This window comes from Thermobia domestica, chromosome 2 (assembly GCF_964235325.1).
Source record: "Thermobia domestica chromosome 2, izTheDome1.hap1.1, whole genome shotgun sequence".
In the NCBI taxonomy this organism is placed as follows: Eukaryota; Metazoa; Arthropoda; class Insecta; order Zygentoma; family Lepismatidae; genus Thermobia; species Thermobia domestica.
Genome location: NC_137455.1, coordinates 83,491,987 through 83,508,109, shown reverse-complemented (window position 1 = coordinate 83,508,109; position 16,123 = coordinate 83,491,987). Strand labels below are relative to the sequence as shown.

The following is a 16,123-nucleotide window of genomic DNA, read 5'->3' as shown; positions in this document are numbered from 1 at the left end:
GTTAATAAACAAATGTGTGTAATCATATTGGCATGTGCATGGATGGGTTTTTCAGTCTAAGTTTCTCTGTTTGTTTGATGCTTCCCCTGCCCCTTTCTGCATGGCCTGTTTTGTGCCTTTTCTTAATTCAGCTTGCTTTGATTCCTGGGAAAGGGAGAGTTTCTCGCAATCAGAGGTTATTATTCTGTTTGTTTTGAAGCTGCCAGCCAGCGAGAAGCATGAACTTGTAAGCAACCGAGAATTTACATCAACCAACAAGAATCTTCCTGCAAGTTTATACAAGCAACTACAATGGATGAAGCAATCTTTCTGTTATTTTTTTTACATTCTTGTAATAATTTTTGCCTATGAGGAAATATACGGATATTCCTCACCGCTTCTTATTCCCCTTTTTTCTGCCTTAATATCAGTTTGGATTTTCTTTCCTTTTTTCACTGTAGCTCATTTATAACGAAATCGATTACCAGGCTTCGACTTTTATGAAAATGGAATATTAGCAATTTTCTTTTTTACACGGATTCTATGGAGGAAAAATGATGGGAAATTTAGACAAACCGGACACTAGTGTGCTAATTTCGTATGCCAGAGATAAGAAAACAGATTTTTCTGTAAACACATAGACACAGTAGTAGCACATGAATACACAGTAGTAGTTTAAGTGTGGGCGGGACCTCAACAAAAGCTGTCCCACTAATTATCTAGAAATTGAGGTAGATGGAAAAATCATCAATTTCTTGGTGGTGTCATTTGTGTACATTCATTCTTAATTTCGCTGAGTTTCCCAAATTTAATCATTATTCTTAAACAACTTTCCGAAAATATCTGCTATTCGTATTTGTTGTATAAAAATATATTATATTAGTGGTATACTAACTAGCAAGAGAGAAATCTATGAGTCATTTATATTAGTACTATTGCTAACTACCAACAGAAAAGATCTATGAATCAACTACATACTTTTTTCAATAAGAAAATCATTTAATAAAACTAGAGTATGAGAATGCTGCTTGGAGTATAAACGGTATTCGCAACTAGTTGAACTATCGCAGAATGTGAATTTATATGATTCAATAGTTCAACAATTAAATAAAGTAGTACTCTTCAAAGAATGATATTATTCGACAATAAATATTTGTTTTTCTATTATAAGAAGATGTATACAGAAATCATTAAGGCATTTTTCGTCATGTTTCAATATTATTGAAGATACTACGAGGCATGTTTCCAAAGGTCCGGAAATTGTTGTGTTGCTGCATAATGCAGGACCGATAATTAATATTTCTGTGTACAAACAAATCATGATAGATTTGTCCAGACAGTATGATTTAACTTCTCTGTGACCCTAAAGTGTTTTTCAGAATCTTAATTTTAATAATATAGTTGATTCACTTAAGTTTCACTTGTGAAAAAAGGGTATAAAAATACCTAAATTCGTTCAATATAGTTGTAAGGAAATTTACAGAATCCGAAAGTACGATATCATTGGATTGAGGGGTTTATAATTGGCGGAACATCTCTGGAAAGCGGCGAACAAACAGATATGTAAAGCACATTAACATCTCTGCTGTAGAAAACTGTTTTTTGGGGACAGACAGATGACTATGTGTGATGGTAGTGCGTGTATAATCATTGGCGCACAGTAGAGTATTGAGATTTTGTATGATCCTTTAGGAATCATCACTGTTTCAGCTCGCTAAGTACTCCATCTTATAGGACCAAACCACCACCTTCAATATCCGTTATCTTGTTATAGAAGCTTATTTCTTATAGTGAATAATAACAATTGACAAAATGCAAATCTCATTCTTTAATCTAACCTCAGCTCCCTCATGGCTAAGTAGTTAGTGTGCGCGCCTTTGGCGTGGGAGACGCGGCTTCGGTTCTCGGAAGGAGCTCATGTGCTTTGGATTCCACGTTAAGCTGTAGAAACATGTCTAATATAGCCTCGCTGCTGAACGGAATGCTAAACTCAAACTCAAATAATTCTTTAACCTGAAAACCAGAAGTCAATCTAAAGCGAGACACAGGCCAGAAGAAATGCTTCCAGTTTTTCAAAAAGATTCTTCCTTTGGGTAAGATAATAATTACAGAATTTTGAATTGAGATGCTGTAACCTTGATGGTTTACTCACCAGAAAAATCCAAAATAACGCAGAGTATTATTACCAATAATAGAAAACTACATAGAGCCCACCAAATGACGAAGGTATTAAAATGAACCCTTCCCTGGAAATTACTCCCATAACTTCCTCATTCGTCAAATCTAGCTTTCGTAGACCATAATTTCTTTCCAGAACTAAGAAATCTGTATATAGTATGCAACTAACTATATAAAATGCGTAGTATACCAATTTGAAACAAGAGATTCCAACAAAATTATTTAAAGTTGAATTAGAAAGTTTAGTTTCTCGTTAGTGATACAGTTAAAAAAAAGCGAAGATATATGTACAATGCAATTTAGGTGAAAGCACGAAAGTAAAAAATTGAAAACAAAATTCTCAGAACTTTGGAAACAATTCTCGTAGTACAATTTTCTGTATACCCTATTGTGTCGCTTCCAAGAAAGCACTACACGAACAACAAAGTATATACTTAGGTATTTTATATAAAGTAGTTTGTCTACACGTAACTTCATTTTTCATTTATTACGCAATAATTAACGACAATGGAATGTGCGTGTTAAAGAAATAAGTATACAATCTAAGTTTCATATACTGACATTCAAATATACACAATATATTTCTCTTTATCTTTTAATAAACGTTATAAACGGGCTACAGTACATTTTGGGATAACAAAGCACTTTGTAGACGATGTGTGCCGTCTTCCATAGCGCTCACATGATCCCTATTTTGATGAATGGCTTTCATTTTTTGCATTTTTCTTTTTTCTTTTGTTTAATATAAAAGGACGTAATGCTGACTTTTTTTGTCCTCCTTGAAACTACAAATCGACTTACCTAGAAGTAGATTAAGGTAGTGACAAATTGGAAAACGTTTTATTTGAACATCAATCACAAGATGGCGGTGTTAATCTCTCCCTCTCCAGAAATCAACTGCGGGATTCCCGGACATCTGTACAACGGTTACATGGAGGGCAATCGAACTACTTTGCAGGCGATTTTCACCTTCCACTGTTATAAAGGAATGCAATTCAGTGGCCCGTCCAGACAAACTGTATGTCAATCGGATGGTACATGGTCGCATCCGGTTCCCCTGTGTTTAGGTAAGAGTGATGGCTATCGGAATGCTATCAAGATAATATCTGCACATATCGGACACACTGAACATTGTCAATATGATAAAACTACATTATAAATGCACGTAATCTTTCTTCACTTTACAAAGAAAGGCACATGCAGGGCGTGTTGAAAGGATGCGTCGTTCCTGTGTGCGTGTGTTGTGTATATGTCATCAAACACATGCACGAATGTATGTGAGTGAATGTAGTTATGGATGTTGTCATACGTGAGCATTCAGTTTATTCGGGTAAGTATATAATTCTTTTGTTTCTTTTCCTAGTAACAGATAATCATTCATGTAACTTTGCGTAACATGTATGCATAGTTTGGAAAATATTTCTTCTGATATAATAGTGTTTTTCAACAAATAAAAGAAAAATATACATAAACTATTAATTCTAGTCATTTTAATAGGAATTTTAGAATGTTAAAAACCAGAAATTCATTTGAATAATTCCTCCTATTAGCAATTAAAATCAGAATTTTAAGAAAATCGAAACTTCTGTCAATTGAGAGATTCTGTAGGACTTAGTGCACATGTGTGCGAGATACATATACATACTTTTCCTTACTTAACAGGAAAGATATTTAGACTTCAAAATGTAAATCTTATGTTACATAATTTAAATCCGATATTACTTTTATTTATACTAATCTTTTATGGAGATTAACTTACAGGTTCTGAAATATCTATTTTTAATGAGTAATTTGGCTAAAATTAACTCCTTACGCAGGAAATACAAACAATCATCTCTAAATGTACAGTAAGATATTATTGAGTGAAAGAACTAGTGATGTAATTATTAACCACGAAATGCAGTACTTATAATGTACATGGCTATAAATATTATTAACCTTCATTCTACTTTTGTATGTTTTTGTTAGTGGAAATTATCATATTATTGAAAGAAAACCACTATAAATACCACGAACATATATGAAGAACCAAGCATAACAATGTTTGCATATAATGAGTCACTTCTTCACACATTTAATATTCATCGTTTGCAAAGGTGGGTTTTGTGGAGATACATACGTGATTGTATTTAGGGACGTGCAACATTGTGACAGAAACGCCGCATAGTGGGTGTAGTAGGTGCACCTGCATAAATTAACTCTGTTCTTCATTTTTCCTACAGTTCATTCAGTTTTGAATATCTATTCCTTTTTGCGTTTGACTATATTTTAGTAACTTCTTAGATCTATCGTAAATTGGTTGTTAGTCAGTACTTTTTTTTTTTTTGGTTAGTCGAATTGAAGAACTTAATTTTAATTCTCAACATTCAATAGCAGATCGCTCTGGAAACAATGTTACAACGTACATGTTAGTATTTTTGTTTTACTCTTTCTAATCCATCTTCAACTTGCACCCACATTTACCAAAATTTTGCGTCCATTGCAACTCATGAATGAAGAATAAGTTATAAATTACCATGAGTAAATTACCATTTTTATATTCAAAGTTTAGTTCAGGTAAATTTTTTATATGTAGATATTGTATTTTAAGTCAACCAAAATTATAACACAATTAGTTACTTTATATTTTGTCCAGAATAACAGATTAACTTAAGAAATCGTACTCGATACCATGATTAATCAGTTCACCATTATCAAGATTAGCTGCTGCCTAATTCTGATATTCGTAACATTGTTAAAAGTTTAGATCTATCCACATTATCCAAAATGATTTTATGTTTGTAGCCTTAGATTTCATGAATTGTAAAGAAGTATTCCACAGTATTTTAAAATTAAATAAATCGTTCCTCCACAATTCCCAATATTACAGATTTAAATCGGTAAGTATATACTTCAATCTTCAATATTCAGACATCACCATTCACTTATCATCAGTAATCTCAGGTAAGTCTTTGGAGTTCTTTGATGTTGCATCTAGGTGCGAAAGACAGAGTGCATGTTAAAAAACAAAGCAGCTGAAAATAAAGTATAATTTCTAGAGATCAATTGTGGCCATCCGGGAGTTCTATACAACGGTTGGTTGGAGAATATAGAAGGTGGAACAACGTTGGGAGCGTCAATAATCTTCCGCTGCCATGATGGAATGAAATTGGAGGGCAATACTTCAACTGTTTGCCAGATAGATGGAACATGGCGATATCCTCTTCCCAAATGCCTTGGTGAGTAAGGAATCCTCAAGTAAGTATACATAATGATCAAAGCTCTGACGCTTTACAAACCCTCTTAAAATGTCATTACCTTTCAGCTTTTTATCCTAAAGAAATGGGAAATACTCAGAATATGTGGTTTTCTTGCTGTGTAACTATTTTATTATTTGAACTATTAACATTCACCAGATACACCTCATAGTCAGACCACATACACTACTACTTTTCTAATGATTAATCCATTGTTAATTAGGTTTACGATTAATGTATTATTTTCATATTACAGACATTATTAATTTGTTATTTACCATTGTTTTGCCTTTGCAAATATAAATGTGTTATTATCTCTGTCTTGTTTTACAAAGATACTTTAAATATGAGTTGAAATCGAAATATTTCCATGGATAGCATATTTAAGTTGGTGAGCTTTCTTTTCACAAAATGCTGACGATCTAAACTAAAATTATTATTGTTTTTTTGAATAGTTCATATGACTTACAACATAATCGTAGAGGCTAAATGGTCACCGATATTTCAAAGAAAAGAATAGAGAAACATGTTTGTAATTCTAACAATGGAAGAGTAGTAAGTTTATCTTACTGGAATTTTAAAATGACACCCTTTTTACTACCAAGCAACTGCATGGACACTTTTAGTTAAATATTTTACTAATAGTAATTTTCTTTACAGCTCAGCTATCTTCTTCTATATTAATTTAGTTTATATTTCTAATATTTTTACTTTCTAATATATTTTAATAATGTTATTTTAATTATTTAAGTTACAAGCTATTTAATTATTGTACATTTATAGTATATACTAAAAGTATTTGTTGATTTTCAATATATGGATACACTATAAAACCAGTATTATTTCCTTCAATTCAATGTGTTATGACAGGTAATAAAATAAACGATGAATTAACATTAAACGAGCACTAAGTCACATCCTGTTACACACTCTCTTTTTATTCTAACATGCTTCATTAATTTATATCTGCTTATTCAGGTTTCTATAGCAATCTAGTTTACTTGGCAAATAATTAATATTTTACATTCTATTTATTTTATTTATTTATTGTTTCGATCTTTAATGTGATTTAATTTTGTTGTTATACAAATAATTTTATTTTTCTACTTTAAATGTCAATATATTTAAAATTGAATACCTATATAAGACATGAAAATTCTAAATTTAATAATAGTTGTCTTTATACACATTTGTGATCGAATCATACCAATTCATCAACCGTTGGAAACTTTGTATTAGTTTACACCTCTGAACAAAAAAATTTAAATTTCTGGATTTTCATCAATCTCCTCCTTTCCCGACACGAGAACTTTAAAAATCTGTAGTGAAAAATTTAAATTTTATTATTTCCCAGTTCATTCAACTAAAAACCTTTTCTAGGTTAATATCTACTACATGCAGCTGCCTGTCTTTTCTCTGTATACCTTTCATCAATTAGTCTTAATAAGATAATAGCATATATTGTATCCCTTTTAAACGGAAAATATTCACCACTTGTTCTTCCGTACGCTATCTGTTCTTCATTTAGAGCATATTTCTTGGTGCACTCGATATGGGATTAATGATACTGTAGTCCACATATTTTTTGAGTTCGATTTCTTAATTAACAGTAACATTTTTGTCTCCAAATCTTTTGGCTACTCACCCGTTTCATATATTTTGTTATAGAATTAGAACCTTTGTTTCTTGCCCTTCTTTCTATAATTTTAACGAAATCAATTGTTACATTATCTATTCTGAATGCTTTTCCATTCTATGTCCTGGATGCCGGTTTGTAGAACTCCCCTGAAAATATTGCCATCCTTTACTATCCTGTTTACTATATTTTCTTCTTCAGCATCTATGGTCCACATTCTACTCCTACTCTCATACACGTCCTCAATATTCTTTCTATATTTTTAAAACTTCATTCTGATTACTGGCTATATTTACATGATTATTATCGATTGACGTAACGATACCTTCCTTCGTTTGTTATGTTTGTTTCCATAATAATTCGTTATTTAACTTCACGTACATGGTTTACCTTGTATTCAAGTTTTTCTTTCCCTCACTTCTGTCTCTTCGCAAAGTTAATCTTTCATCTTTCTTGAATCATAACAGAGTCTATTTCATATCTCCTGCAATATATTGAGGATTTCGGTGTATACCTCTTGTATTGGTTGAACAAACTGTAAACTAAGTTGATCTGCTCTTGTCTTTCACATCTTTTACATCATATTTTCCTATGATAATATTTCCTTTCCTTCATCATAACATCATTGCAATTTCCCATTATAATCACCAATGCAATTGTGCTCTCCTTGCCTATGTTTTACTTTATTTGAAAAAAAATCCGCTATTTTTTCCATTGTTTGCGCAGTAATCGGTGTATACATCTGTACCACTGTTCATCATCAGCAAATTCTACTTTCACTAGATTATTTATCAGCCGTTAATCCATAATTATAGCTACATCTTTAAGATTGCCTTTCTTATCATTAGAATCTATATATGTCCTTCGCTTCCCAGTAATCTATTACTTTTGCACTGTCGTGCGCTTTCATATCCGAATTCCTGACCAACGTGTTCTCTGAGCGCATGGTTCAGAGCCTGGTTTCCGTTGATAGTGCTTGCATCTGATGTAAACCCAAGTAAGTAATTCGGATCGTACTTTAATCAGTGTATCCCGTTCATATAAGTATCTAATTCCAATGCAAGAAATCAAAAAGATATTTTTGAAATATTATTTATTTTTATTTTTTTCTATAAAATTGAAGAATATTATAATTAAATTTAGGTTTAACAGTAATTGAACCAAGGAACTTTTATTATGATGTGCTTTACACTGTTATGCTATATAATTCACCAATAATAAGAATATGGCCTTATTGATGAATGGTACAGAACCTTACCCTGTGAATCTGTAGTTAGCTTCTGCATGACCCCCCATTAAACCTATTATAGAAACATTAGTTTTCATCCATCCTGGACAAATCTATTAATATCAAACTAGGGAGACAATGAATGTTGGTCTTGTACACATGTTAGAACTGTAAGTAGAATCAAATAAAAAAAAGAAAAAGCATATTCATTATAATAACTGGACTAGTGTGTTTGTAATTGAGTGTATGTTTATGTGGTTCATATGTAGGATGAAGTGTTTTTGTGTGCGTGTGTAAGTGAAATTTTAGAGAGATTTGGCTAACAGGAAAGGAATGGAAAGGTCAGGATAATTACTACATCCAAACAACATACAATTAATACCTTCCGATTGAGATACGGTTCCTAGTTAAATTTTATCTAGAAATATCCTTACTGAAATATTTTTTTTTAATAAGTATCCATTTGTCTCGTACGCTCAGCGATGAAAGCAGCTTGCTAAAAATACAATTAGGAATAAATTTGGAATTCATGAGATAAACTAGGGAGATAGTATCCATAGGAATCACAGAAGATACGATTCTTATGTGATCCATAATGCAAATTCCAGTCGAGTAAGTTCTACTAGTTTCAATCATAAATTGTCCTTTTATGCTCAAATAAATATAAGTGAAGTATGACGTCTCTTTTTCTGATGGGAGGGCTTAAAAGCACTTATCTTCAGTGGTACTCGAGGACCGAAGGACTTTGTTCCTGGTATGAAGCCAAATCATTAGCTGTAATTCTTGCGAGAAGTGTGTTGGAGGCGAAAAATATTTTAGTCATTGAAAAAACTACATTTTAGACAATTAAGGACATTGATCTGTGTTGTTTCCAAGAAGAAAATTATGTGCAGTTGGTGATATGAGGCCACTTATCCGAGTAAGTTACATCAGAGTCTCCATTTGAATTCCATACTCCAGAAATATACTGAAATGGAGAGCAGCGTGTGAGATCTAAGTATTATCATGTAGAGATAGAAATGAAGGCCTTTATAAACTCGAGTTTGAGTCTTCTCTTGACAGTCTGCTGCGATGTTATGAATTGCTTACCCAACAAACTGATATAAAAGTGAAGAGTTCAGCTGGAGCATCGTGGTAAGTACACTATTTACCTATACTTTTTAGTAGATTCTATATCATATTTCTACATCGTTTTCAGTAGTTCAATAACATATCTTTCCAATGTTGATAATGTCTTCGAATGTTGATAAAAGTTGTAATCCTATGGATAACTTATAAATTTTACAGGAGAGGGATTACTTTGTTTCTTAATTTACGAGTTTTAACCTAGTACTTCTCCATGGTTTTCATATGTCATATGAACATCATCAGCAAATGCGCCGAATTCCCCCACTAACCAAAATACAATTAAAAATTTTGTTGTATATTAACAGCAATATATATATGTGTGTATAGCACACTAGAATATTTCATTTTCTTATTCTTCCTATCACTGGTAAACAATTTCTTTTCATGAGGCACTGCTTTAATATGTACAAAACATGAGTAACAATAATAACATGGTTTCATGTTTAAAGCTTGATATTTGGTTTTAACACGGCTATTTAAGGATATGCTATTATAAGTAAATTTTGTTAATTTAATCAGTGTTTCAAAAATGTACAGAATTTTATCTAAAATACAGTGAAGCGATAAAATTACTACTTTACGTACAAAACTTTCCATTTTCTTTTGCAAATTAGAAGACTTAATGAACTATAAGGTGGTAGATCGAACTGAACTATAGGTATAAAAGTAAATGATATCTCTATTTATATCGTGTTCGACTAGTAGTTATAATGAAGCAGCATTCTACGACTGGCCAAAAGTGTTTAAATCCATAATTAAGTCCTAACAGAAGTAATTTAACGTGTTTAGACTTGTAATTGACCTTTGTTTCTATGCGTAAAATCACTTCTTAACTTTAATTTCGTGTTCAACCAAGAAGGAAAATGTAGTACGTATTGTTACTTTGGTTTATGTTCTTACGTAACAGCAAACATATGATAGACGGAACCTACTATACGTAAGTCCTGATCCGATCTGACTTATTGTACTTGCATTCCCAGTAGTATTTAATGCTGTCAGTATACACACCGAAAGCAAGCGCGCTACTCATAAGGAAGAAAGAATATCTACTTTGTATTAAGGGTACCGACTTGTATTTTTTCAGATGTGGCTGATTAGGTATCACTTCGCCACTATCAAAATATGTCACGCAAATTCTTTCAAATTAAATAATGATCATTTTACAATTTTAGTTTAATTCTTACGAACTATTGGCTCCTTATACTATTTTGAAAAAGTGAAACGATATTTCTAGTTTTGTATCCATACACTTGTTTTACAGTTGTGACCTTTTGGCTAAAGAAGACGGATGATTGATGAAAGTAAATGGTTATGGAATAATTGGTGGAATAATAATGTAGAAGGTAATGAGGGAATACTCACTGATACCACGTTGTCCACTACAAATTCACGTGGCTGGGGATTAAACCAAAGACCCCTGATACTAAAGATGAGAGCTCTACTACTGAGCCATCGTCCCCTTAATTGTTATATAAGAACACAGTAGAATTACAAGAAAAGGCAAACTTTCACTTGGTTTTAACTTCATGCAGTGTTTCTCATTTTGTAAAACTGAACCTGAGTGTTCTGGAATTGGAAAGAAGCCAATAAGGTTCGAGATAAATGGATTAATGTACTAATGAATGTATCAGGAAACATTGGTGATGCAAAGATTCCATATTTAAAAACATTTCAAGCTTCGAAGTGCTCAATTTTGGAAGTGTGGTTCTCCTGTCCTCTAGTTTAATCTTCTCTAGAAGCGCAATAATCCATTTAAATGCATTGTAGACACACCAGATAGCAACACTGCTCTTTTTCCTTTGTTTCTCTTCCTCTTTATCTGGCCATCCGCGAATTGCTCCGTTAAAACAGAGCTAGGAACAAAACCTTATCAAGCCAGTAAATTTCCATGCTATTTCAGATAAGAACACCAGAGACTTAAGAGCGCCTCTGTTTATTGGTGCTTCGAAAGCTTCTAAAGAAAGAGAAAAGAATATGGCTCCTTCGGGAACAATTTTGCCGTGTCTCCCAATGAATCCTTCAGTTGTTATCGCAAACAAGAGTCTGTATAAAACGATTTTACTCCTGACAATACTCGTAGCCACCAAATGGTGTGAATCCATTGCAGCACTTAACTGAAATGAACACAATTTCTGCTGAAAATAAAATTACTTCATATAGTACAAGAAACACTAATTAATCCAGTTATTTCCTTCATAAAATTATATTTTTACATTTTATTTGACTTACAAGGGGTCAATAGTATATTAAAGCTAATTATTTACAAGAACTGTCAGTTAACTCTTTTTGCCTGTAAAGGCAGAGGAAATAGAATGTCAATGTTATTCAAAGTACAGTATAATATACGTACGTAGGGACATTATAGTTCGATTTCAATATTCGTTAAAGATTGATATGAATTACAATTTGTGAAAGAAACTGTTTATCTACTGTTTCTATAAATGTTAAAAGTTAATGCTTCTAAATATATGTCGTACCTAAGCAAAAGAAAAGAATATGAAATAATGCTTAAAGAATAGCATTCTTTCTCATAGATATTGATTTAAGATATATCTGTTAAACTTTGTACACAAACATCTATTCATTTTGATCCGAATATTTTGAATTATAAGAGTAAAAGAAAAGCTTAAAAAGAGTTTGTTTTTGTAAAAAAAAAAAAAAAAAAAAAAAAAAGCTAATAGCTATATCTTAATATTAAACTATAATCCATATCAGACCACGAAAAAACTCCTGCTCCTGGTTATACTAGTCTGGCGCCTAACTTTTAAATGTTTGTATTCCCAATTTTTTACCTGCCAGTAGTTCTTATTTCTGTATGCTGAGATGGGTTAAAAACAAATTACAATAAATTTGTTTTGAAGTTCAAAGCTTCTAGTTTATCTTGAACCTCATATTTAGTTTACAGTAATATTTCATTAATTTATACAAATAAGTATAATTTAAGGTCAAAATATGGAGACCTATGTATCAAATTGTATTTATATTATTGTGGTGCTGGGTTTTTGAACTCGCGAAAGGTTGGAAGAATTTTTTTCGAGTATTGGTTTGTTTAACACCACTAATATGATAATCGTGTATCGGTAGGAGATATACTTGTTATTTATTATGAATGAATAACTTACCAGGTACTCTCGAAATATAATGCCGTTAGTTTCCAAATTGTATGAAACATTTAAGTTAATTTAAACAAATACCAACAAACCAGCAGATACCAAACGGATACCAAACCAGCAAAGAGAGTTTCTAAGTTTTACTCCCCCTTGAGCAAGATATTTAAAAATAAACATTTATCATATTAAAATATGTGTACAAACACCTGAAGATATACGAAGTTGGGAGGTTGAAGTTCTCCCTATTAACGAATTTCTGCGTACGCTGCTGGTGGCAGAAATTATTTTTAACACGATACAACAAAATTTGTAATTTTGTTCCTTTCCCGATACTTGATCCTCAAAAAAAAAAAAAAAAAAAAAAGAACTTTGAATGATAGGTTTGTTGAAACAGGCATTAAGACATGTAATTAAAACTTTGGCCGTCACAAATACAATTGAATCAAAAGGTTTATTCTTGAAATTTTGAAAGATTAAACTATTAACCATTCCATCATCTCTGTTTCTCTTTTTAAAGTAACAAATTTTTGGATAGAAGGTTGATAGCTTCTATCTGCATGTTCTTTGCCTGCCACCTCAGTTTCGAAAGCCGCTGGACGATTCGAGGCTAATTAATGTGAATTGGAAAAGTCGGTGGACATCTTCCTGTTGCATAGGTTCACGTGCATACATCTCCAGCTGTTCATGTGGGTCTAGTGTTTTTCCAATATTATTATTATTATTATTATTATTATTATTATTATTATTATTATTATTATTATTATTATTATTATTATTATTATTATTATTATTAATCATGCGTCCAAAAAGACAAATATACAAAAATAAACTAAAAAACAGAAAAAAATTTTAAAAAAAGCATTAAAGATTTATTTTTTTATTTAATAGTTGTTTGTGTCGTGTTTGTGAGGACTGTGACTTTTTGTAATTCTGGATCCTTATTTTTTTCTTGTTTCTCCTCTCATCTACCGAGGCAATGTTTTTGTCGACGGGAGTAGTGGTTTGTTGCATCTCTTATTCCCCTTGACCACATCGGACCCACGCTGAGTCTACGAGATTGTTAGCGGGGTAGCATTAGTTCCCTCTATCGACGCTCCGCCCTCGTGTTGTGGTGACCACACTCTTTTCCAATGTACCCAGCTGTTATGTACAGTGCTACTAAAAATCTATTTAAGAGTAAATCATCTTCCAGTTCTCGGGGCCCAACTTTCGCCGAAATAAGTCCAATACACACACACACACACAAAAAGCACGATGTATCTGTTCCTAAAGACATAGTGAAAACGACAAATATTACTGTTCCAATAGTTCTTTGTCTTGTAATTGAAGAAAAAGTAGCAGAAAGTAGTACTAGCGAGACTAATAATCTGAGTGGCAGCAAAAGGCTGGCTCTAAATATATCATACCAATAAAGTACATAGCTGAACTGAAAAAAAAAAGATACGAAAACTACGGAACAGCATGTTATTTGTGGAAACGATTAATTAAAAATTATACACAAGCTACTCAAATTGCAAAGCGCTGTACCACTTCACGGTTCATTAGAATCTCATCTACTGAATGGTAGTCATGATGTAATTTCATGCTGTAATCTCCTTAATGCCATAGAAGAGAGGATCAAGTCATGGTTAGCAGATCAACATGTATTTGAAGTTGCTCGAATCAATAGTGAGAAGTAAGAGGAATTGGTTCCAGAGTTACTAATTCGTATATTCAATCTACGATTCTCCCGGAATTTATGAAGACTAGGCTGCTTACTATTGCCTCAAAGTTTTCACATATATATGAAGTCCTCTACGCTGCTTTAAATGCATTTTAAACACATTGACATGTCGTGTAATGCTACACCTTCTGTTTGTGCGAATTATGGCCATGGTGCATAACCCTGTAAAGAAACCAAGCCCAATTGTGTACATTCTGCTTGCTCTAGGGATTGTGCAATCTTAGCGAGAGAAGCGTATCCGAGACTGATGGTTGTCGAGATTTTCACTGCGATGTACATCAAGCATTCCAACCCCCCTTCCTGTTCTCTTTACCACTGATGCTGCTACTTCTCGGAAATATCTGGCAACTCAGACAGCTGATGTTTCTCCGCAAACCAAGTTCTCTCCACCTAAGAGTCATGAACCAAAAACTCAGTCAATGCTTTATCTACGGAACCTTCCAAATACATGTTGTCCATAACGGTGATCTCAACATATCACCTTGTCGTCCCTCATCATATATTGTTAGCATGCAATTTAGACAGCACATATAGTACGCCGTTGTTGTAACGACCCTGTACTTTCTGAGAAGAAATCGAAATCTTCATCAGTTCGCAAGACACCTTAAATTTTACTAAAATCTAATATGATGGAACATGAACTTATGGATACTGAGTGGAAGAATTGTCTCACGAGTTTAAGATTTACTTTAAATGTTGATCTATCCAGTATGACGCTTCTTCCATGGAACAAGTATTAGCGTCTTCAGCAGTCATCTCGAGGAATTAAAATAATTTGTCTGACTACTCACCAACTTTTATCTGTATGCAGGAAACCGATTTTCAACCGACACAGTGTTTTCTCCCATCGTTTTACGTTCTATACACAAATGATAAGGTCACTGATGGTAGAACTGGAATCATATAGAAGTTCATCACCTTGTTCGGCGTTATCGTCTTGTTCACTGTTTTCATCTTCCTTTGCTTTGAGGAATAATATACGGCAAACTGCTTCACTTCCTGCTTAATTTCGATCTACTGCATTTCGTGAGTGCGCAGACTTCCTGAAACACATTTTCAGGGTTTCTTCGTTTGTTAGAATCTCATCATTTTTTTGGAGGGGGGGGGGTCTGACCAAGAGCAGTCAATCAAAATATCTTGTTTGGGACAAATCTATCATAAATGCTGTTTATAGCCGAATCTAAAATATTGAAATATTTTGTTTTCAATTTTAGAATCGGAGAAATCCGCCTACTATCATCTTGAGAGAGTTCACCACTCAGTTTTTTTTTTCTTCCTTTGTGGGATTCTTTTTTCTCGAAGAGAAGTTTCTGTTTCCATTTTGATGTCCTCGTTTTCAAAAAAAAAAAAAACTTTGAATTAACGTAATGCACTTTCCGAATTTTTTAGCAAGTTTTCAAAGTTGTCATCTATTCTTCTTTTGTTTACATGACTCAACAACGTATTTACCAAATGTCATGCTTTTGAGTAATCTAGTGATTTGCTTTGCAGAAACACTGACACAGGTGACGTCACAGAAAAAAGATCCAACAAAACAAATGCTACAAACAATTTTTCGAATTTGCTCCATCGCCAAATGAAATTTCGGGCTCTAAATTTAGTTTTCCAATCAAAATTTCCATTTATCAGTTATAATAAAATGGAAAAGAAGTTTGCAAGTTTACTTGACTGAAATTTGTCCTGTTGTAAATCAAAGTCAACAATGGCTTGAAGGAACTTATGTTTGCTCCACCATTGCGTAGCACCTATCTTCTGAAATCTGTACATTTTTCTGACCCTGCTTGACCTTCTTTGTCTCTTTTTCCTATACAGATATATTCCTGTATAAATAGTTCAAGGAAGTTTCAGATTCCTATACAAGACCAAGCAAATTTTCTGCTTTAGGATAAATGATAGTTGAGTCAG

General features: G+C 32.8%; 1 protein-coding gene across 5 annotated transcripts in view; it reads left to right on the top strand.

The window, feature by feature from the left end:
* Window positions 1-16,123, top strand: part of Hasp (Hig-anchoring scaffold protein) — an 819,228-nt gene that overhangs the window by 677,570 nt on the left and 125,535 nt on the right. For 4 of the 5 annotated variants that reach the window (XM_081743356.1, XM_081743348.1, XM_081743332.1 and 1 more), the window contains one exon: window positions 5,196-5,375. In XM_081743356.1, coding sequence (XP_081599482.1) covers window positions 5,196-5,375 — 180 coding nt within the window. Of the gene's footprint in view, window positions 1-3,047; window positions 3,225-5,195; window positions 5,376-16,123 lie in introns of all 5 variants that reach the window. The other variant, XM_081743341.1, reaches the window with a different exon arrangement.